General features: G+C 34.3%; 3 protein-coding genes and 1 non-coding gene across 6 annotated transcripts; 1 reads left to right on the forward strand and 3 right to left on the reverse strand.

Moving 5' to 3' along the window:
* Window positions 1–533: 533 nt before the first annotated feature.
* Window positions 534–617, reverse strand: LOC117127568. The gene has a single exon (XR_004450588.1). It is a non-coding gene; the product is annotated as a small nucleolar RNA R160 (small nucleolar RNA).
* Window positions 534–6,053, forward strand: LOC103835482 (extensin-2). Of its 2 annotated transcripts, XM_033277794.1 has the most exons (2): window positions 534–2,962; window positions 3,167–6,053. In XM_033277794.1, the coding sequence occupies exons 1-2, from the start codon at window positions 2,820–2,822 to the stop codon at window positions 4,485–4,487; spliced, it is 1,464 nt and encodes a 487-aa protein (XP_033133685.1). In that variant the 5' UTR covers window positions 534–2,819; the 3' UTR covers window positions 4,488–6,053. The 2 variants fall into 2 exon arrangements, with proteins under 2 accessions (XP_033133685.1, XP_033133684.1); XM_033277793.1 differs by having other exon boundaries at window positions 534–6,053.
* On the reverse strand, window positions 5,835–8,594 carry LOC103835483 (phosphatidylinositol 4-kinase gamma 5). Its single transcript, XM_009111665.3, has 2 exons — window positions 8,334–8,594; window positions 5,835–8,187 (listed from the first exon to the last, which is right to left on the reverse strand). The coding sequence occupies exon 2, from the start codon at window positions 8,039–8,041 to the stop codon at window positions 6,185–6,187; it is 1,857 nt and encodes a 618-aa protein (XP_009109913.1). The 5' UTR covers window positions 8,042–8,187; window positions 8,334–8,594; the 3' UTR covers window positions 5,835–6,184.
* Window positions 8,595–15,726: 7,132 nt separating this feature from the next.
* Window positions 15,727–22,048, reverse strand: LOC103835484 (transcription factor CAULIFLOWER). 2 transcript variants are annotated; one of them, XM_009111666.3, is made up of 8 exons: window positions 19,871–22,048; window positions 18,591–18,669; window positions 18,402–18,472; window positions 18,175–18,274; window positions 18,011–18,052; window positions 17,591–17,632; window positions 16,669–16,811; window positions 15,727–16,424 (listed from the first exon to the last, which is right to left on the reverse strand). In XM_009111666.3, the coding sequence occupies exons 1-8, from the start codon at window positions 20,053–20,055 to the stop codon at window positions 16,322–16,324; spliced, it is 765 nt and encodes a 254-aa protein (XP_009109914.1). In that variant the 5' UTR covers window positions 20,056–22,048; the 3' UTR covers window positions 15,727–16,321. The 2 variants fall into 2 exon arrangements, with proteins under 2 accessions (XP_009109914.1, XP_009109916.1); XM_009111668.3 differs by having other exon boundaries at window positions 16,663–16,811.
* Window positions 22,049–22,169: the final 121 nt, after the last annotated feature.

Genomic DNA, 22,169 nt, shown 5'->3' on the forward strand with positions numbered 1-22,169 from the left:
CAAAAATACTAACAGATTTAAAAGAGAACTAGATTCTGACCCGCCCTTTCGAAGGGCGGGTATATTTTTTGTTTTAAATTTTTTGAGTAATTTAATTTTTATATTTGTGTTATTTTTTATACTGGAACGGTTCTTAGAGTGTTATATCTGAAAACTAATATCAAATTCAATCCGCACTAAAAACGGAATAATTTTTTTGAAAAATGTTTTAAAAAATAATTTAATGGGCAGTTTAAAGCCATTTTAGAACATATATTGTTCTGCATGTGTACTTAGAAAGGAAATGAAAGTCATTTTAGAACATAAATTTTTTTATTTATATGAAATTGTTCTCTCAAAAATTCAAAGTACTCCGACAGATTAGGTAAGAGAGAAGTTGGTCCGAATATTTGGGAAGGAGTGGTTTCAAAATATGTATTAACCGTGTATGGTTATTTATTGTTATATAATTAGATTTATATTTTTACAGAAAAAATTGTTGGACATAACTTATATCAATAGGTCATGATCCTGTTTTAATAGTATTGAAGCAGAGCAATTCAGAGAACTTTGAAGGTATGTAATATAATCCACATGAATTTTAATTTCAGAGGCTATTTGTTTCTCATCATCATGCTCTACTTCCAATACAAGTAACCAAAAAAACTCAAAGCCCACAAAACAGCAGCACAATATCTGAATACATATTGGCCAATACGCATATTCTGGACAAGTTCAAAAGCTTATGAACATCCCAAGAGATTAATAAAGGAAACGCAAGTGCCAATATATTGCACCAAAAGAGTACCCTTTTCTCGATTGGTTCCTTACATCTATATACTCAAAGATGCAAGGGGCTATACGGTGCTTATACTATAAGCACGAAACATACAAAAAAAATACAAACTTTCTGCGCACAAAACCAATACATCAACAAACTTTGCTATATGATCCTAAGCCCTATGACCTCAAATCGATTAGTAATCAAGAAAAAAAGCAGAATTTTTTTTGAGAATTGTTTTTGGTTGATGCTAGTAGCGGCTGTGTAGTTTAAGGTTAGGGTTTCATGGAGAAGCATTTTATAACAAGACAACAGCGTCAACAACTGTGTAGGAGCAAGAACTGGATTGGGCTTTTTAATCGGCCCAATGTGACTTTCTTCTTTTAGTAACCACTCACAAAATTACACTTAATGCTAACATGTAGATTACGGATTCATGGTAATGGAGCATGAAATATAAGACCATTTTGAAAACTTGCGATTTTAAAATATAACCAATATTTTACCCAAGAATTTAAAGGAAAATGGAGGAACATTCTTAGGTGAGAAATATTGTGTATATGTTTATTACCAACATATAATTAACAACCACTAGCAATCAAGAGACAACTATCATAGTTAAATCAGAGTCTTTGAAAAATCCATTTCGGTGTTTACTATATACCTTGTTGGTATAATTTAAGCCTATATACGAAACCTCGTTGGGGAAGCAATTGAACCAAATATATCGCATAAATCATCTTTTAATATAAAAATGTAAAATTCACTAGTTGAAAATGTAAGATTTATACAGGTGATTTGTATCTCAGGCATAACAGCAATTTTCAGCATAAGAATCCCAAAAAAAAACAGTAAAAACACTATTGGCCATGTTGACAAAACTGTTATTCTCTCTAAGCCTTTTCTAACCAATGTGAACTAGTTTCTAGTCCTTCTATGTTTCATTAATGTCGGTCTTCTTGTAGGAGATATCTCTGCGGTGTCGCGAGATTTTACTATACATGAATAGTGGTTCATAGCTTTACCTTGCTTTTGTAACAACGTCTCCAGTATTCTCACAGCCTTGAAGTCGATTTTTTTTTCTGTCATCAAATCGAAAAGTTAATATATTTCTGAAAACCGAGCGCATTTACGTGACTAGTGATATGTTCATAATAAACATATTGTACCATGCAATAATTAGTAGCTTAATAATCTATCAGAAAGATTTATTGCACTTTGGTTTTGTTCTATGCACAGACAATAAGATATAAAACTCTATAGCTCAATAAACAAACACAATAGAAAGAGTCTTCCAAAAATAACATGGAGTTTACACATTGACAACTTCAAAGTTTAAACCAAAACGTTTCATTCATCTGTCATGTTCTTGCCAGTTTTTTTCCAATTGCTTACCCTAATTAAAGGAGATATTTACTTTTTGTGATCAAAATGATTTTTTATGATCCATAAATGTCTTCTTAAATTTGCAAGCAAGTTGTTCGAGTTTGAAGTCTGCAGATATTATTTTAAGAGAAACCAAACTAACTTGGAAGAGCAAGTGAAGTACATTTTGAAACGTTGTCTTAGCAAAAGTTTTGCAAGGTCACTATAAAACCTATGCATATGTTTTATATGTTATGCCTCTCCTGTCACGCGTACATGTGTGAATGTAAAATCATAATTATATACGTTACATCAACTCGAAATGTTCTTTTTCAAATTTAACTATAAGAACATGGAAAAGTTCTTTTGCTTATGCTCTTTAGCCATCTAACGCTACACTACTAAATGACGTTGAGTTTAAATTGACAACTTCAAAGTCTAACCATCCGATTTGAAAGTTAGTAAAGGGTAGCTACCAAAGACTTCTTCCTGATTTTTATCTTAAACAAAATCTGAAGTTAATTTGACTTATTAAACAATTTAACCCTATTGCAATAAGAAACATTCATAACCTTCAATAAACAATCATACCAATTGCAGTGATGACTGCTATATAAACTGCTCGGTTGCTATTACAACATATTCAACAATAAGTTGGTTAGAGAGGCTTAGAGAGTATAACAGTTTTGTCAACATGGCCAATCCCAATTGGCCATCTCTACTTATGTTGGTCTTGGCTTTGTTTACCATTGTTGTTCATTCAAGTGCACAATATTCTCCTCCATCACCACCACCATATGCTTATAGTTATCCATGGCTTCCACCATATGTTTACAAGTCTCCTCCATACGCATATAGCTCTCCACCGCCTCCTCCATATGTTTACAACTCGCCACCACCTCCTCCTTACGTCTACAGCTCTCCACCTCCTCCTCCCTATGTTTACAAGTCTCCTCCACCACCTCCATACGTTTATAGCTCTCCACCACCACCACCACCATATGTCTACAAGTCTCCTCCACCACCTCCATATGTCTATAGCTCTCCACCACCACCACCGTATGTCTACAAGTCTCCTCCGCCACCTCCATACGTATATCCCTCTCCACCACCTCCTCCGTATATTTACAAGTCTCCTCCCCCACCTCCATATGTCTATAGCTCTGCACCACCTCCTCCGTATGTCTACAAGTCGCCTCCACCACCTCCATACGTCTACAGCTCTCCACCGCCTCCTCCCTATGTTTACAAGTCTCCTCCACCACCTCCATACGTCTATAGCTCTCCACCACCACCTCCATATGTCTACAAGTCTCCTCCACCACCTCCCTACGTCTATAGTTCTCCACCACCACCACCATATGTCTACAAGTCTCCTCCACCACCTCCATATGTCTATAGCTCTCCACCACCACCACCATATGTTTACAAGTCTCCACCACCACCACCGTATGTCTACAAGTCTCCTCCACCACCTCCATACGTCTATAGCTCTCCACCACCTCCTCCGTATGTCTACAAGTCTCCTCCACCACCTCCATACGTCTATAGCTCTCCACCACCTCCACCATATGTCTACAAGTCTCCTCCACCACCTCCATACGTCTATAGCTCTCCACCACCACCACCATATGTCTACAAGTCTCCTCCACCACCTCCATACGTCTATAGCTCTCCACCACCTCCACCATATGTCTACAAGTCTCCTCCACCACCTCCATACGTCTATAGCTCTCCACCACCACCACCATATGTCTACAAGTCTCCTCCACCACCTCCATACGTCTATAGCTCTCCACCACCTCCACCATATGTCTACAAGTCTCCTCCACCACCTCCATACGTATATAGCTCTCCACCACCACCACCATATGTCTACAAGTCTCCTCCACCACCTCCATACGTCTATAGCTCTCCACCACCTCCTCCTTATGTCTATAAGTCTCCTCCACCACCTCCATACGTATATAGCTCTCCACCACCTCCTCCGTATGTTTACAAGTCTCCTCCACCACCTCCTTATGTCTACAGCTCTCCACCGCCTCCCCCGTATGTCTACAAGTCTCCTCCACCACCTCCTTATGTCTACAGCTCTCCACCGCCTCCCCCGTATGTTTACAAGTCTCCTCCACCACCTCCCTACGTGTATAGCTCTCCACCACCTCCACCATATGTCTACAAGTCTCCTCCACCACCTCCTTATGTCTACAGCTCTCCACCACCTCCACCATATGTTTACAAGTCTCCTCCCCCACCTCCGTACGTGTACAATTCTCCTCCATCACCATCTTACATCTACAGCTCTCCGCCACCTCCAAGCTATAGTTATAGCTATAGCTCACCCCCTCCACCAATATACTAACCATATATACATGATGAAGTGAGTTTCAAAAGAAGCTTTTACTAATAAGTTACGACCATGGTATCCATGGTTTTACAATATTTCCCTTTCGAGACTTCATTATAGAAGAAATGTACTTTCGTTTGTACTTATACTTTGTGCATTTTGACTTTGGGTTGTTTGCTTATGATGTTTGTTATGCCTACTAAAAGGCCAGTGTATTAATGTCTTAATTTATAGCTATTGAATAAACTCAATTACTTTTTAATGAATCGGGTATAGATATATTGGTTCATAAATTTTTCAAGTTGTACAATAGAGTATATATATGAAATTATAGCTCAATTAACCGGCAGACCTAAAGAGGTTTGAAGTCAAAGTTGGCCAGATCCTGGACATAAACCATTAACTATATAGAGAAAAGATCGATTAATTAACTTACTATTATGGCCGCGCGAGTACACCAATATATAGGAAAGTAAAACGTGTAAGTATTCATATATCTTTGCTTCTAAACGAAAAGTTGGTACATAATTTGTTATCGTTGTGTGTACATACGTTGTAAAGGTTAAATATGCGGATTGATTGATTCACATTAACAAGAATATAATAATAATTATTATTATTTATTTTTTAATTAACGTCTCAAAACTTTCAAGTTGTATATTTTGATGGACATATGTATATATAGTTTCATTATTATTCAAAACATGAGGACGAAACAGATCTTGATCTTTGTAATATGTACTTCTTTTGTCAGCCTTTGTAATATGTACATACGCAGAGAAAGAATCAAGAGTAAGAAGCAACAACATTGTGTCATGAAAAGAAACATATGTTGTTAGGATCACTGCCACGAGACTACTGTTGTCTTCTTTTCTTCCCCTATAATGCTTTTTTGGAGTAAAATGTGTCTTATCTTCATAATTAAAATGAAACTTGAACTCATCATCATGATCAAAGCCTGACCTTGTAGACTCATTTAGCCTCTACACAGACCACTTGAACATCACTAGACTCTTCGCCTCTCCTTAAGCAAAATGAAAGGCATGCCTCTCTAGTACCGTCATTGAACTTACGTCCTATTCAGACAAAGGGACTAATGCCCATAGCAAAGTGATCAATCTAAACTAGCTCTATACTTGGCAACCGAATCTTTTCAAACACCATTCAAGATTCTAATGACAAGAATCTCCGTTTTGATGGACGGTCGTAACAGGCAGCTAGATGGGCTATGCTCGCATAGATAAAAAAAAGCTTGAATAGAAGCAAACACTGACGTTTAAAGATTGAGTAGTCTTGGCAAGAGCAGTTGAAGGAATATGTGCAAAATGAAGATGATCAAGTTCACAAAAAAATAGTAGACGATGATATGAAACAAAGTTCTCTATTATCCCATTTATTTTTCTAATCTACAAAGTGACTTATAAAACATAAAAGAGGGCTATACATGGCTTTGAACTAGACAGCATAAACCAACAAGATCCTAGAGGTTTACGAAGTTAAAAAATAATGCAAAGAAAATTACTCTCTCTCCATCTCTTGAGTCTCCTCCACACTAAAAGCTGAATCAACGAATATTTACACTAAATCCATACCACTCATCATCCCTTCTTCACCATCTTGTTCCACCAAGTCCAGTCTCAGGCAAAAGCCCTTAGAAACAAGACTCTACACGATCCTTTATTCTTCTTCTTCTTCTTCAGTCTCTGACATCCTCAAAACTGGCAAGAAGTTCCCAGCCTCTGCCTCAGATTCTGTCCTAAAGTTATCGCCTTACGCTTTGCAAAAGCTGGATAAAGCAGCTCCTGATACTTCTCCAGGAACATAGTCCACTCCTCTTCACTCATATCCGAGAGCTTCACAAAGCTAGTGCTTGCTGGAATCTGTTCTTCTGCACTCCTGTGTGCAGACGACGCATATGCACTCTCTGCTCTAGTTCCTGGATGTTTCTGATACTTTTGGCTCTTCTCACCTAGAAGAGTGGTTTTGAGTGACATTGAAAGCTTAGTAACCGCCTGCATTTTCTCTACATTCCCATCCTTCTCTTTGATGTCTTCTTCCTCTTCATCATCTTCTTCCTCTTCTTCGACCTTTGGAAGATGACTACGAGTGAACCCTAGTGGAAATGCTTCCTCACAGTCCAAATCAAACTGGAACTCAACCTCACCACCCAAGTCTGATCTTGGTGACTCAGCTTCCTTCTCTCCTATCAAACTCCTAGCCTCTAGACACACCACTTCAATCTCACTCGGCTCCTCATCTCCAGGACGAACCTCTCTCGTCATCATCTCACCAATCTCAGCCAAACACAACCCATACGCAGCAGCTTCCTTGAGCAAAACAGTACACAGAATCAAAACACGGAGACTCGCCTCACGCACCATAGGAAGCTCCCTTCTCAGCATCTCACAATCCTCAAAAGGATCAAGACTCGCTATGTACTTCAGCTCCTCTTCAGAGAACGGTATCGACGCCTGAGGCCAATGAATCCACTCGAAGTAAGGATCCTCCAGAGTCTCCGGCAAGGAGAGACCGTGATCAATCGGAATCAGCTCCACTTGTCCAAACATCCCAACACCGTCCAGCTTCCTGACCAGAAGGTTCCCTGAGTGCCTATCAGTATTCAAGATTCTGATATCAAGAATCCCTACACGGTGCACGGCCGAAACAGGGAAGCTCGACGTTCCGTGCTCGCTAGCGTCATAATCATGAGGTATAAACTGCTGCAAGGAAGCAATCTTGCTCACCAACATCTTCTCCATACGCTTGCTCCCACCCTTCACACCATTATTGACATTGAATATGGAGTGAGATATCTTCACAAGAGCAGTGGGAGGAACCTTTGCGAAACCATCCTTATCAAGGAGATAAGCCGCGACCTCTCTGTAACCCGTCTCCCCAACGCGCACGGAGCGTTTCAAACCAGGCTGTCCAAGCGCCTTGCCAACAAAGCCTTTAGGGTTGTTAGGAGCAAAAGGCTCCTCATCAGTTGGTTTCACAATCGCAACGCTCTCTCCACGAACGTTCTTAAAGAAGTAAACACCTCCAAGGCCGCTATGGACAGCAACTGGCTCAACATCCCTCTTCAAGGCCTTAGTGATATCCTTAACGACTTGCCTCAAACAAACCGAGTTCCCAAGAATCTCTATAGAACCGCTCTCATCTCTATGCTGCTGAACATCACCACCACCCCTCATTGGCGAAAGACATGGAGTCGATGAGCTTCTATGAAAACTGTTCCTAGTTAGTAGCAGAGGAGAGTCACTCCTCACAGCTGTTAGATCGTTCTTAAGCACCAAATCCCCAAAGGTCAAGGAGCTTTCATCCGTAGGGAAATGAAGAGCAACCTGTAACTTCCTTTTCACTGTGTGAGCGTTGTCGCTACGATCCAGATCCAACCCCAGCACACAACCAGTATCCGTCTGTACAAAAACACGCCTACGACCCACCACAGGAGACTTCATTCCTCCTAATCCTAAACTGTTAAACTCATGAAACTCCCCGGTGAGGGGACTCTTTAGAACCGAAACTGCCATTTGTGTTTGAATAGGACTGTCTAGCTTACGTGACATGAGCGTGGGAGACGAATCAAAAGCTAAAGATAGATCCTTTCTTCCTCGGCTAGATCCAATAGACCACCAATCAAACCAAAGAATGAATCAAACTCCACAACGAGCTTCCGTAGTTAGACCCTAAGATGACATTAAACACAACGAATCTGCAAGTAAACACAATAAAAATCAAAACTTTAAGCTTAATCTCAGCATAGATCTCCAAAAGCAACAACACACATGAACAGACCTATCTAACTTTCTCAGGTTCATACTTAAAAACGTAAGCTTTATAAAAGAAAGACTCTCTCACCAGGCTCGACGGAGAAGAGAAAATGACGCGCCGGCGAGGGGGAAATGAGCTTAGATTGAAACAGCCAACGGAGGTGGAAGAGATCGAAAGCGAATACAGTAACAAAATCAACTCGGTCCGAGTCGACTCAGGCAGGTCTCTCTCGCTTGGAGCTGTTCTTTCTTTGTTCCTATCTCTCTCTCTCTCTCTCTCTGGTCACTCGCATTTAACCTCTCCCCACAGCTTAACCCGAGTGTTAGAAACTAACCATGGTTAAATGGGGCCTTAAAGGCCCAGGAGAATATATAAGAAAATTAAAATTTAAAAGTAAGATCACAGCCGTTGATCCTCTGAGAATAATGTTGGCGAGATGAGGAACGTACGATGGGAGGCACCGGCCTTGGAAGGGACTAAGAAACAGAAAATGATGACGTGGACATTAAAGATTAGAGCTTTGACGTGGCTGGGTCAAACTTGATTTACCCCTCAGGAGGACCAGTTTTATTTTGCTAAATTTGGAGTTTTTTTTTGTCATAAAGACAAGTGTGTGATCGATACCGACATCTCTAAATTATGTTTGACGTATTCTCCAAGTGATTTTGACGATCTTAATGCAGTATCGTCGGGATAGTTAAGAACAAGATCATAATCTTGGTCACTTTAAAGTTAGAAACACAATTATCTAATACTTCATGATTAGAGATTAGACAACTGTATTATTCTAATTATAAATCATTTAAAAGCAATTTTCTTTGATATTCACATTTTATAACTATGTTTATATGCAATTCAAAATGTGTCTTCGACGTGTTATATTCGACGTCTATTCCTCCCTTTTTAGCCTATTTCCATATTTTCTTTATTCTGTATCTTTCATTCTTTTTAAAGTGATTAACATGTGTTAGTGTTTTTAATCGTTAGATAACATATATCAGTTTCTAAAAATAATAGTTTAGAATTTATAATTAATCTCGAACCAGACACAAGCATTACTGACCTTTGAAGGCATTAATGCCATACCACCATGCATACTTTTGTCTCTTAGAAAATAAAATTTGGTAGGTGAGTGAAATTTCTCCATTTTGATTTTCACATAATATGCTGGTTAAATAGAATTTCTTACATTAAACTAGAAGAATATGAGTAAACATGAAAAAAAAAAACAACTTATTGTACTTCAGCAGTTGAAAAGGTTCATTTTACAGTTGAAAACTATGGCTAGAGTCTTTCTGTTGTGATTTTAATCGTGGACCAACTATCTATGTTTTATATGACAAGAATTGTCGGTGCTACACAAGTTCTAGGAATTAGTCTTGACTATGAGTCGAGATTTCTAAGACTGAGTGAATTGACTTGCAAGAGATCTGCAAAAAGATTTAAATACCCCGTTTGCGATTACATTGAAGGTTGTGTATAAACACCAGTGTTTATAGCTGTACATGTATAAATATTTTTGGAGTTTAATTTTTTATCATTGTATTAGCTCTAGAATAAAATGTCGTTCTCTATCACTCATTCAAACCCCTTTTACACAACATTCAAATATTCAATATTAATTAAATACCCAACCATATATGTGAACACCAAATATAAACCACCAATGTTATTGTAAGCATCATGTTTAGGCACGATGTACGTGGTAGAGGTGCAGAGCCGCAACGGCCGGGATAGATATTTTTCGACATAAGCAAATCCACTACAATGTTTGTTTATTCGTCAGCAGGCGCATTTAATAATATTATCTCGAAAAGCTGAAATTTCATTTGTTTTAATCTCAATGAAAATGACGATTACTACTGTTATAAACATGAGTAAAATAAACTAAAATTAGTCTCCACTTTTATCTACCATACAAAATTAGAATCGATGTTAGTGTATATTGGGACAGGTACTATCGAATCGACATTAGTTTTTACTAGAAGAAACTAAAAAAGAACCAGTTCAAAAAAAAAAGAAACTAAAAAAGAAAATTTCAGTTGCAAAAAAAAAACTAGAAAAAAATAGTTAATACATTCCACCAAGAGGAGAAGACAAGGTCGTGCAGGCGACTAAATGCAGAGGACTGATTGGTGAACGTGAGGCTGATTCAGTGGCTAGTTGAGCTATACGACAATCTTATCCCCTCACGTGTCATTATCTCGTGCTCAAAGTCTAATACTGCAAACTCGCTTATATTTAGATTTACTTAACTGGCCATATACTATTTTTATTGTTTAATTTTTTTTTTTGAAACCCCATTTTTCTTGTTTAATCAAAACTATTAATTGTAACCAAAAGTTCAAGTTGACAAATAAAAACGAAGTTCAAAAATTAAGATTGTGATAAATGAACTGTGGTTAGGGATGCTATGGGTTGAATATATATACACAAACCATGGGGTTTGGGCTCTAGATTTTGTCTTTTTCATATAGATTGGTATATAGTTAATAAATTAATATGATTCTATCAGGAAAAATGCAGTTTCAAATACTCTTTAAAAAATGCAGCAGCAACGGCTATGTGAAAGGATATAGTAAATAAAGAATGAGTACATTAGTTAAATGACAGATAATGAAGTAAATATTAATTGGGTAAATAAAAATCAACTAATTGGCAAATGACTGATCAAAATATTTTAATTTAATTGTTACAGTTCAATATATTTTTTTCTGGATCATGATTGTTTTTGATGTATATATTTTTAATGATATCTAATTTATCTAATAGTTGATTTAACAAAATTATATCGTTAAATTCAAATCCTAAAATATAATCTATATTAAATACACTAGACACTTATAATTAAATAGGTCAAAAAAGAATTAGCTCAGAGCAGCTCCTATGGCAATATTTAAAAAGGTTCTTATCATTTAAAAAAAAATTAAAATAGGAAAGAGAGTAGAGCGAAGTTCTAAACTCCCAAGTTTTAAGGATGGATTACTAATTTACAAGGACAATTGTCATTTTACTAACCATTCAATTAGCTTTAGAAAATTAAATCTACCAAAACAAATATAATATTAATTACTTTTTTCTTTTAGAATCTGTTACAGTTTCCAACCAATAATTTTGCTCTTACCTCATAACAGTTAAGTAAAACACAAATGTTCTAAATTAGTCTAAAATTAACTAACACTTGGTTTACTTCCATTGTTATTCTCTTAAGTATCACTTAACTTGCCATTGTATACAAATATTCTGAAAATATTGTACATCGTTTTCTGTTTGATATTCGGCATATAAGTCAGAATAAATTTTTATGAGTAATCATAAAAGTGTTCACTCTTCATCTTGGCGAAAAAAAAGTGTAGCGGCCGCTATTAACCATTTTACTAATACCGTTATTAACTTAAGATTTTTTTTCCTTTTTGATAACCGGAGAATACTCAGTGAGTAGAAGTCCAACCGACTAATCTCATATAAGTCTATTTATCAATGGTAATTAGATATTTGTATCGTCTGATCACACAAACTAAAGTTAGATTTAGTAGGTTTCGAATCCGGAAAGTCTATCATCTTTTTAAGAATATCTCCAAAAGACATTTTATAATTTCAAATATGAATTTTTTCAAAATTTGAATTCTGAAGAGTAAAACTCTATATTTGAAGTTTCACTACTCAAAACTTAAAAATTTAAAACTTCAAATTTTTGTTTGTATTTTGATCCCTACAATTATCCATCACATTTATATTTTTAAATATTTTTCTGTTTATCGTATTAATCCTTAAAAAATTATATCTCACTAAAATTTAAGATTTTTTTCTTTCTAAATTTAAGTTTTACACATAAAATTAAATAAAACCTTAAAATAATATTTTAAATATTTTAAAACTAAATTTAGACGACAACAACAAAATAAAAGAAACTTAACAACAACAAATTTTTTTTCCAAAATTACATGAAGATATAACTATTACACAAAATTAAATACTACAGTAACACTAATGGTCAGGTAAATTTGATATGGAACCTCCAAAATCTCAAAAACATTGTCCAAATTTTTTTGGTGTAACCGAAGATGGTTGTTGTTGTTGTTGTTTTGATGTCTTATTCATACGATTCTTTCTTATTCAGATCGAATGCATTCACTGAGTATTAATATCATCGATAGAAGTTAAGTCTTTGAGCAATATTTATTTTCTTAGTTTGTAGTCTACAAATTAAAAATAAAGAGACTCATTTTTACTTCGAGATCCACTAGTTGATCATAAATGCATTACATAAATAATTTTATGGAATAATTTGGTATTCTGCTTGAAGTTTAATATTAATTATGTTATTTCTATTTAAAATTATATTCTAATATAACACTTTATTAATTAATAATATTGTAATATTTTTATATATACGCTTAGTTATTTATAAAAGTTTTATGAAATTAAATTAATTATGACAAATATAAGAACTATAGTATAAAATACAAAATAGTTTTGAAGTTAAGTGTGAAGTTTTATTCTGAAGAGAACCTTTAAACTTTAGATGTAGAGTTTTTGAAATTTCATAATAGATTTTTTTTTTTGGAGATGGTCTTAGTTCATGGTAGCACTTGATTGCGTTTAACTAAAGAGTTCAATTAAACTATTTGTCATTTTGCAACGAAGCATGCACTATACAAAAAAATAATAAACATATAAAACGAAGATTCATGTATTATTCTCGATCAAAAATGTAATAAACAAATACTTGACACAAGATAATGTCGTTATTGATGATGTGTCAGCGATGATTATGTAACGGTTCCCCCCAGTTTCTTGATGAAACCATGTGTTATATGTTCTTCTTGAATTATTTAGACGATCTTCGCTTTTTCTACTTTTGTTCTGTATATTGTCCTACTTTATTAAAAAAGGTTTTTTTAGTACAGAAAACTTACAAAAAATAAAATAAAATATTTAGAAAAGAGAAATTTTCATTTCTTTTTTTTTCAGTGAATTTGTTGTCTTTATTGTTATGAAAATTAAATATCATATAAAATAGTTTAATTAATTTAATATATATTCCACCATTTTGTAAATTCTAAAATTTTCTGCTATTTAATTAATTTTTTTCGCAGCTTAACTATGATTTTCGCGAATCTGCAATTAAGCGATGGTTACCAATCGGAGTCTATATATATCCTTTCTTAAAAAGAAATAAAAGCTGTAATATTGAAAGAAAAAAAGTAGAATTGATTGTTTCTTCTTGTCTGACAGAATTTTCTCTATGGGCGGGACTATCTGTTGGCTGACCAGCCTTCTGTTTCTGGTTACTTGCGCACGCACGGAGCAATAAATCAGTCCTCCAATATCATACTATATAAAAAGGACTAAATTCAAGGCTTTTGAGACTATCCACCTCAGCCAAAATATTTTCATCTAAAAAGAATTAAAAATAAATATCATTTAGAAAATTATTAACTAACATACAACTTTTGATATTTCTAGAAATTTCAAATTTGTAACTGCTAATTTATTAATAGAATCATATATCTATATTGAATTATGTTATATTTTAATAGTTAGACTTTAAGGGTAAATAAATTATTAATTTATAATATATATAATTTATAAAATTATATTGTAGTTATAAATAAAGAGAAAATAACCGGGAAGGATGAAAAAGCTCATGTAAAATTATGTAATTAAAATGGTAAGTATGATGAGGTGAATCTAAGAAAATTTGTTGTACAAATTATGGTGTTTTATTCGTCCACTATAATGATTTAAAATAAAATATATATTCACATAAATAAGTCAATATTTGTTATTTTTTTTTTGGTAAGATGTTAAGATTATTATTTTCCAAAAGGTTACACTGTTGTTTTTAAACAACTTATTACAGCAAGGAAACAAAAACAACCAACAACAACTCAAGGTAAAAAAAGCCTTAAGGAAGTCTTATACAAGAAATATAAAAAGAAGTAGAGAAGATGAGAAAGAAGAACTTACCGGGTAAGAGAGGAGACGGTCACGCATCATACGGTCGAAAGAGGCAAGGATGACTGATGAAGGTGAGGAGACATGACTGAAAGTAGAGCTTGATGACTGGAGTAGCATGTGCATCTACGTTGACGCGAGGTTGATTGATCTAGGCTGCAACAGAGTGTAGATCAGCCGGAGGAGAAATCCAAACTTCAGCAGCAAAAGGCTTCCATATCAAGCGAGAGAAAGAGCACTCAAAGAAGAGATGATGGTGAGTCTCTATTTCCAGATTACAAAGGGCGCACGTTCCTGAGACATTTAATCCCCAACGCCTCAAGCGATCCTTGGTTGGCAGTCTTCTCCGCAAAGCCAGCCATGATATAAACGCATTACGTGGAATATGTTCCTTGAACCAAATATTCTTGTGCCAATATGTATTGTTGATAGTGTTTATATTTTTTTCTGACATTAGTATCCATATTTTTTGATAAACTGATCCAAAGAGATTAGTTTGTGGAGCTAACCAAACGAGGATTATAGTGTTTACTTTGGAAAAAGTAATAGGTTGAATGATAGATGGCGTGCGTGCCTTTTCACATGGAAATCTGCACATATATTAAAATTATAAGTTTTGAATCATAGAGAAAATATAGTGTATATGACTGAAGTTGGTACATTCCGAAACTAAAGATGGCTGAAATTCTTCTTTGTCAAAATGCATAGATGTGAATCTTATATGAATAGAGTTCTACATTGCTTATAGCAGTGTAATAAACTCCGTGTGTAAAGGAGAAAAAATGTTATATAAGTGAAAACAAAAATTATGATTTTTTTCTTGTGCCTATAGGCTCTTCGCAATTTGAAGAAGAAAGATTGTGTGAAAATCTTTGGCTCGGTCAAATTTTATCCAGTTGTTTACAAAACTGTTGTTATCTGATTCATGTAATTTTTCAGTGCTGATTTAAAAGCCCAAAAAACCTATCTATACTGACTTTTTTATATTTTTTCTGTGATTTGAATTTAAAAAGAGATAAAACTTTCGATAAGTTATGTAAACTCAGAACAAGTATTTAGCTTTAGAAAGCATTTACATGTTTCAAACTTATAATATATACATATATAATGTTTAAAATTATGCATATAAAACCTGTGTAAAATGTGTCTGAATATGTTTCTCTTCTTTAATGTGTTAATCGTACTATATATAATATTATTTTAAAATTTCAAAAAGTTTATGTCACTATCACATACAAAAACCATCAATAAAAAATATAATTCTCCATCTACAACAAAAAAATGAAAAATTATTAACATATAAATTTAAATTAAGAAAAACTAACATTGGAAAAACAAGAAGTTAATATAAAAGAAAAAAATTAATAAATAATATTATAAATAAAATAAATTTATAAGACATAATCCGCGCGAAGCGCGGAAAAAATCTCTAGTTTTTTTAACAATATTCATCACAAATTCACAATATGTATTTAAATATACAAAATATCAGTCTGTTCAACTTACCAATACATTCGAAAAATAGTTGATACAAAGTTATTTTCTTTTCGCAGCGGCGAATCTCTCAACGGTAAATCAGGCCTTATCCGGCCAAAAAAATCGGAGAAAAAAATCTGGTCAATCACATATTTGTTACCAACATGCGAAACGTTCAAATTACCTATGATAGAATGAACACAAACGTAATGCACACAGTTCATCTGGATCCACCAAAGGACATTGGGGAAGTGGCTCCTAGGATTTGTTCACTAGGAGCAACAAAAATAAGTTTGAAAAATTTTAAATATCGTGGATAGCGTAAAATTTAACACAATCAATAAAAACCTTTTGCTAGAAAACGCCAAACCAAAAATTAGTCGGAGTCATGTAGTGTGTAGCATGTCTAGGGAATCTATCAGTTGGCGTGGAGACGAGTTTGGTCTGGAGGGTTTATGTAGTATAAATCAATGTAACAAATTTTACACAGAACAGTTTCACTCAAAAAGTTAAAATATATTAATTAAGGATAAATAGAATTTCCAGTGTATATATGGTGGCTAACCATTGCTGCGTATTATTATTCGTAAAAATCGATCTTATATTAATTATTTTATGTCGATATATGGCGAGTCCATTCATGCGGCAAAGTAACCAAGGTTGCAGTTGTAAATGGGTTCAAGAGTCAGATCGAGACGGTTCCTCCTCACCGCCGTTGGATCTTCTCCTTGGTACATGCCACTGAAATCACAATCATATGGCAAATTAAAAAAAATATATATATATATATAATATCATTCCATCTTATTATTTATTGTATAGTTCTGGACTTGTAGTTAGAAAGCCATCAACCTCTAACGCCACACTAAACACAAACCCTAAATATGAACATACATACATACAGCATCATCGCCTACACTGAATTACTAACACCAAGAGTCGGATCTATATGTATACCAAGATAAAAATGAAACACTACCGTTACCCCATATTTAGGAAAGGAGATGCCTGATGAGAGATCATGTAAGGATTTAACTGCGGCTGCGGCTGAGGAGCTACATGGTGGCTGCGGTTTTGCTGCTCTGATTGGTTTTGATGTGTCCTTAGGATACTCTCCCTCTCCTTTATCTACCAATAAACGATATGATCAACTAAATTTATGTATCGATCGAATCACAATCAATGTTGGCACGGTATTAAAGTAAGCGCAAGCATGTATGTAATATTATATATATAATATATATATAGCACCAAATACATAGTAATTATATTAGTTTCCATTTTGATTAAGTATTAGTTGCAATTATCAAGGAATTACTCCTTAGTATATTTTTTTTTGACTAAAGGCTTTCAATTTAAAAAACATAACTATTACAAGATAAGACAAAAGTCTTATAGTTTGGAAAAGTTAGCATGGAACAAGTTTCATGAAATAGATAATCTCAAGCCTATGAAACATCAAAGGAATAGACTAGAAACTCCTTAGTATTGTTACATAATTTTTCTTGTAGTATGTTATTTTCAAACAAACTACGAGACTAGGTACATATTTTCATAATGCTCTTTCTTAATAAAACTCAAGGAAAATGATGTACTTGCTCAAATAAACCTACTGGCCTATATGTGCAGCGTGTTTATATATAGACCATGATTACGAGAAGACAATTCAAGTTCAATTCTAGGAGACAACCTTAATACTAAACGGATAAAGCCCACCTACATGTGTGCACATATGCTCATGATTATACCAATCAAATGAAACAACTAATTCTTCCTTTTTTTTTAAAGAGTTGGTGCCGAAAGTTGAGCAATGGTAGTATAATGTAGAGGTTGAAGTGGAGTAGAACAGTGGAATTTAAATAGTAAAACAGTTGTGAAACAGTAAAAATGCAACGTATAATGATTACCTGTTTGGTAAGCATGCTGTTTTCCTCAAGTATTTCTTTCTCCTGTCAATTTTACAAAATGAAACAATTCTCAGGGATCGCTCTAGAGGTTCCTTCTACATCTATATCTATATACACATATAATTAAACACTAATATATTAAGAAATATTAACCTTTATAAATATAGATATAATCATATAAACCGAATATATATGAACCATATGTTTTTTTTAAATGAATGTTAAATTTTATTCAATAAAAAACCCTTTCTTTACATTTACAATGCTTTCTTCACCGAAATAGTCTAACATGTGTAAAAACCATATGTTTTGTATTTAACTGAAAGATTTTTTTTTTGTAACATAACTGAAAGATTTAAACGGTAACATAAGTCACACATACACACGTACGACTTGAGAGATGAAATGGTTTTAACGTACCTTTCTTTGGAGGTGGTTGAGGGACTCGTGCATTAGTTGATTCTGCATACAATTGAGTCCAAATTGTATTCATTCATATGAGACAAACTCTATATAAAAATTAGGCATATATAGCTTCATAAACTTAAAGATAAGATTGCGTTTGTATGTGCTTATTTACTTACTTTTCTGGAGCGAATATGTTTAAGAGAAGTGTCAAGCTGCTGCTCCAGATTCTGTAGCTCCTTTATGCTGATTGATTCTAAATCTTCTCCCAGATAATGCCTACGATTAATCCATACCACCATCTTTTTTGTTAATTCCCAGGCTTAACTAATACAATAATTTTACCAAAAAAACTAATACAATAAACTAATATTTACACATGTTAATTCCTAAATTCTATAAGTACCTTTGGTTCCTCTCCAAAAGCTCAATCTTAGCCTTAAGCCTGCTATATTCCATTGACCAGTTCGTTTGTGCCTACACAATTAATTTTCATTATGTAAACAGTGCATCAATTATGTTAATTAAGAAAACACATTCAAGATATAGTACACAAATATATGTTTGATAGAGTCTTGGAGATCATTAAACATACATTGACGTGGGAGTCTGGAGCTTTTAGCTGTTTCTCGGCGTAAGAGTACCTCTCGTAGCGTTCTAGTACCTTCTCCATGCTATCATTAGGCTTAGGATTAGTGTAGATTCATTCACCCAAAAAGTTGCCGTATTAAATTAGTATATGCGCATTTCTAGATATAATTAATTACGACTAATAGTTTGCACCCAAATATTTTCTCAGCTTATCAGAAGGCCACACATTTGTCTAAGATGTAACTATTAACCCAAAATATCCAATACACACACATTATATCATCTAGTTTACCTAATTAATTAGCGATGCATCTAAACATTAACTTTTATTACGGAAAAGAGATAATCCCTGGTTTTGTGCCTTAACCCTAGAAACAATCTTACATCTACAGTTTCTCTACATTAAAAACCAGTTGAATCACTAGCCCCACACCTCTAGACGTGCAGCGTCCTATATGTCCCAGTTTTGAGTTTCCAATTCTTCAGTAAAGTTTTGTTATATGTTTTTGAAAATAAATTTGTTATTAGATATTTATGTATGAAACGACATAACATAATAAACATATAATAGTTTGTCCTTTTCTGAAACGAAAAACAGTTGTTGAAGTTAAGTTTTGACCATCGGTAGACTGAGAAGCTGATAGAAAATAGAATGATCTCTTTTACATTGATCCCCAGAGGTCAAAGGCCCCCTATACCTAGATGTCACTTCCGTAGCTCTAATTTCTCTATATAAACCATTTGCAAAAAAAAAAAACACGAAAATTATACAACCTTTATACAACGATATTGAAAGATTTTCTTTCATACTACTATGCTGCTGAAAGATATTTAAGCATAAGGATAGCTTTTCAAAATTTTAAGGCAAAAATCACTCTAGCCTAGATCAACATAACGTTTATTCTTTCTATGATTAAATTACTCAACTCTCTATTTGAAACAAAAAGGTCTATACATATTTAAATTAAAGAAGATATACAGTGACGATTTCTTGTAAATCCATGTCGCGACCAGTAGAAGTAGATCTTGATCTAGGGTTCACTTCACGTAACACCTTATTATGCCCTATTTTTTCTGTTTTTTTTTCTGATATAAGCAATTATGCTATAATGGTTTAACTTTGGTAAAATCAATTCGTAGATCCAAGTAATTAACTACAAAATTTGTGAGAATTTTCATAAAACATAAGAAGACACCAAGAAAAGGCCTAAAGGAGAACAAAAACTATTTATTAGGGCAAACAAAGGCACACTAAAACAATTAAAAGGGGAATTATGCAGTTACCAAGATTCAGACGAGTACTCGAACAGTTTCCCCTTATGGGAGAAGACAATAAGGGAAACCTCAGCATCACAAAGAATCGAGATCTCATGGGCTTTCTTCAAAAGACCAGCTCTTCTTTTCGAAAATGTCACTTGTCTATTGATCTTGTTCTCTATCCTTTTCATTTCAACCCTACCCCTTCCCATTTCTCGTAGAATATATAAATTATATAAAAGAAGTCCAAAAAGAGAAGCAACCAAACAAGCCCCAGTAAGAAATATAATAGAGAGATAACGACGAGCTCGATCTAATTAGGAAAGTTTTTCTTCTTTCCCTTCTGATGAAAATAACAATGTGAAAGAGTCTTTCTTTATTTAAGGAGAAGATATTTTGGTATGAGCGGTTTCAGGGAAACCTAAAGCTGGTTTTGGACAAGGATAAAACAGGAGTAGCTTACTAGGTTTTGCTGTCGACTTCTCATTGGTCTGACTGGACTTCCATTGGCTAATGCGAGTCTATTCATTTCTCGCACTGTATTATTTACAAATTACAATAGTGAACACAACTAAAATTAAAAGTACAGTAGTTGGGTTATATCGACGTCTAGTGACGAGAAAATGGGATAGCTAGACAAGTGAAATAAGCACGGACCATGGCGCTATCCCAAGTGTCACCTTCGCTTTGCATTGACGGCGGAGTTTTTTTTTCTGTAAATGTAAATAAGTACTTATAGAGTTTTTAATTGCTCGGCGGTAACAGTAGTGAAGTACGTATAGATGTTTCTTGGCAGACTTGAACACCAATTGACAATTGTGTATTATGTTGAGTCAATAGATATTATTCACGTTATATTTTTGGAAACATTAGAAGAAAATTGATTATCAGTTCTGGTAATTAATGAACATATCATTTTATATCAACTTCGGGAGACTGTTATCAATATTTATATATACATATGTATTATCACAGACCCAAAATATAACTTATATGACACAATTTACGCATGTGGTATGCTGACTTATAGCGGAATGAAGGATCGAATGAGATACGAGAGAATAACAATATTGTAGGTTTTTCATTTATCTATAACAATACATATATGGAGATGAAATCAGTTAAACAGTATCTAAAGAGAAAATTTAGAGCGAAACTAAAAGAATCTAAATCTCGTGCTCTTGGCGACAGCATCCGCTGATCTCCACTATCGACATCTTTCTTACATATGAGTACTCTCCTTTGTCCATTATGTATCTTGTATGTATAGAAAAAATTGCAACTGCTCAACTCGGATCATATTTTTTTAACTAACTGGGGTCATTTTTTCATACTTTTGAGTTTTTTTTGGTATTACTAAAATCTAGACAGAAATTAAAATGTAAAGAAAATCACCAAGCAGAGTATAGATTAACGCGTGACTATCAGACTCTGGCTATTACATTTAGCATTACATAATTCGTGGACAGCTCCGTGGAGTCAAGTTGCAAATTATGATAGTGAGTCTATTGTACGAGAGGCAGATCCAGAATGTAATAAAAGTCTTGAGGATAAGAAATATGATCAAACTTTTTGTACCATAAGAACAAAAAAAGATGGTAACGACACTAAAGATTTGGGTAATATATATATCGTGTCTAACAAGTTGCATTTCTCATAGACCAACCGTGTGCAACGAGCGATTTCGATTGTATATCGGAGAAAGATACGCCCCGTTCGTTTGTACATCTAGAAGATGCGTCCAAATGGTCTATCTAGATGTCTTATCCATATGCTTCGTTTGGGTGTTGTTTGTTTCCTCATTTCGTCCATGCATCCAGATGAATCATCTGAATGCAGCTATGTTCATTTTTTTTAACTTGCATCTACTTTCAAGTGGACCGTGGACTTGTTAATAAAATGACTAAAATATATTTTTTTTATCTTTCAGCGAAAAAAAATATTTTTATAGTTTTGGCGGAAAATACGTTTTTATGAGTTTTGCGGAAAATACGTTTTTGCGGTTTTGGCGGAAAAAGTACGTTTTGGGGTTTTGGCGGAAAATGTGTTTTTAACGAAAAAGTGTGTTTTGCGGGTTTGACAATAAAAGTTTTTTTTTTCGCGATATTGCGGGAAAATGCATTTTGTAGTTTTAGCGGGAAATGTGAATTTTTCCGTTTTTGACGGGAAATGCGTTTTTTTTTTGCGTTTTTTGCGGAAAATATTTTTGCGGTTTCGATGGAAAAATGTGTTTTCCGGTTTTGGTGGGAAAATATATTTTCTCGGTTTTGGCAGGAAAATACGTTTTCCCGGTTTTGGCGGAAAAATGCGGTTTTCCGGTTTTGGC

Source organism: Brassica rapa, chromosome A08, assembly GCF_000309985.2.
Source record: "Brassica rapa cultivar Chiifu-401-42 chromosome A08, CAAS_Brap_v3.01, whole genome shotgun sequence".
Lineage (NCBI taxonomy): Eukaryota > Viridiplantae > Streptophyta > Magnoliopsida > Brassicales > Brassicaceae > Brassica > Brassica rapa.

Coding starts and splice junctions, on each gene's coding strand:
- LOC103835482 (XM_033277793.1), top strand. CDS start 2,820: ATGGCCAATCCCAATTGGCCATCTCTACTTATGTTGGTCTTGGCTTTG.
- LOC103835483 (XM_009111665.3), bottom strand. CDS start 8,041: ATGTCACGTAAGCTAGACAGTCCTATTCAAACACAAATGGCAGTTTCG.
- LOC103835484 (XM_009111666.3), bottom strand. CDS start 20,055: ATGGGAAGGGGTAGGGTTGAAATGAAAAGGATAGAGAACAAGATCAAT. Junction 17,633..18,010: donor TCAACCACCTCCAAAGAAAG/GTACGTTAAAAC, acceptor TAAAATTGACAG/GAGAAAGAAATACTTGAGGA. Junction 16,425..16,668: donor TCTCCTTTCCTAAATATGGG/GTAACGGTAGTG, acceptor TTGTGATTTCAG/TGGCATGTACCAAGGAGAAG.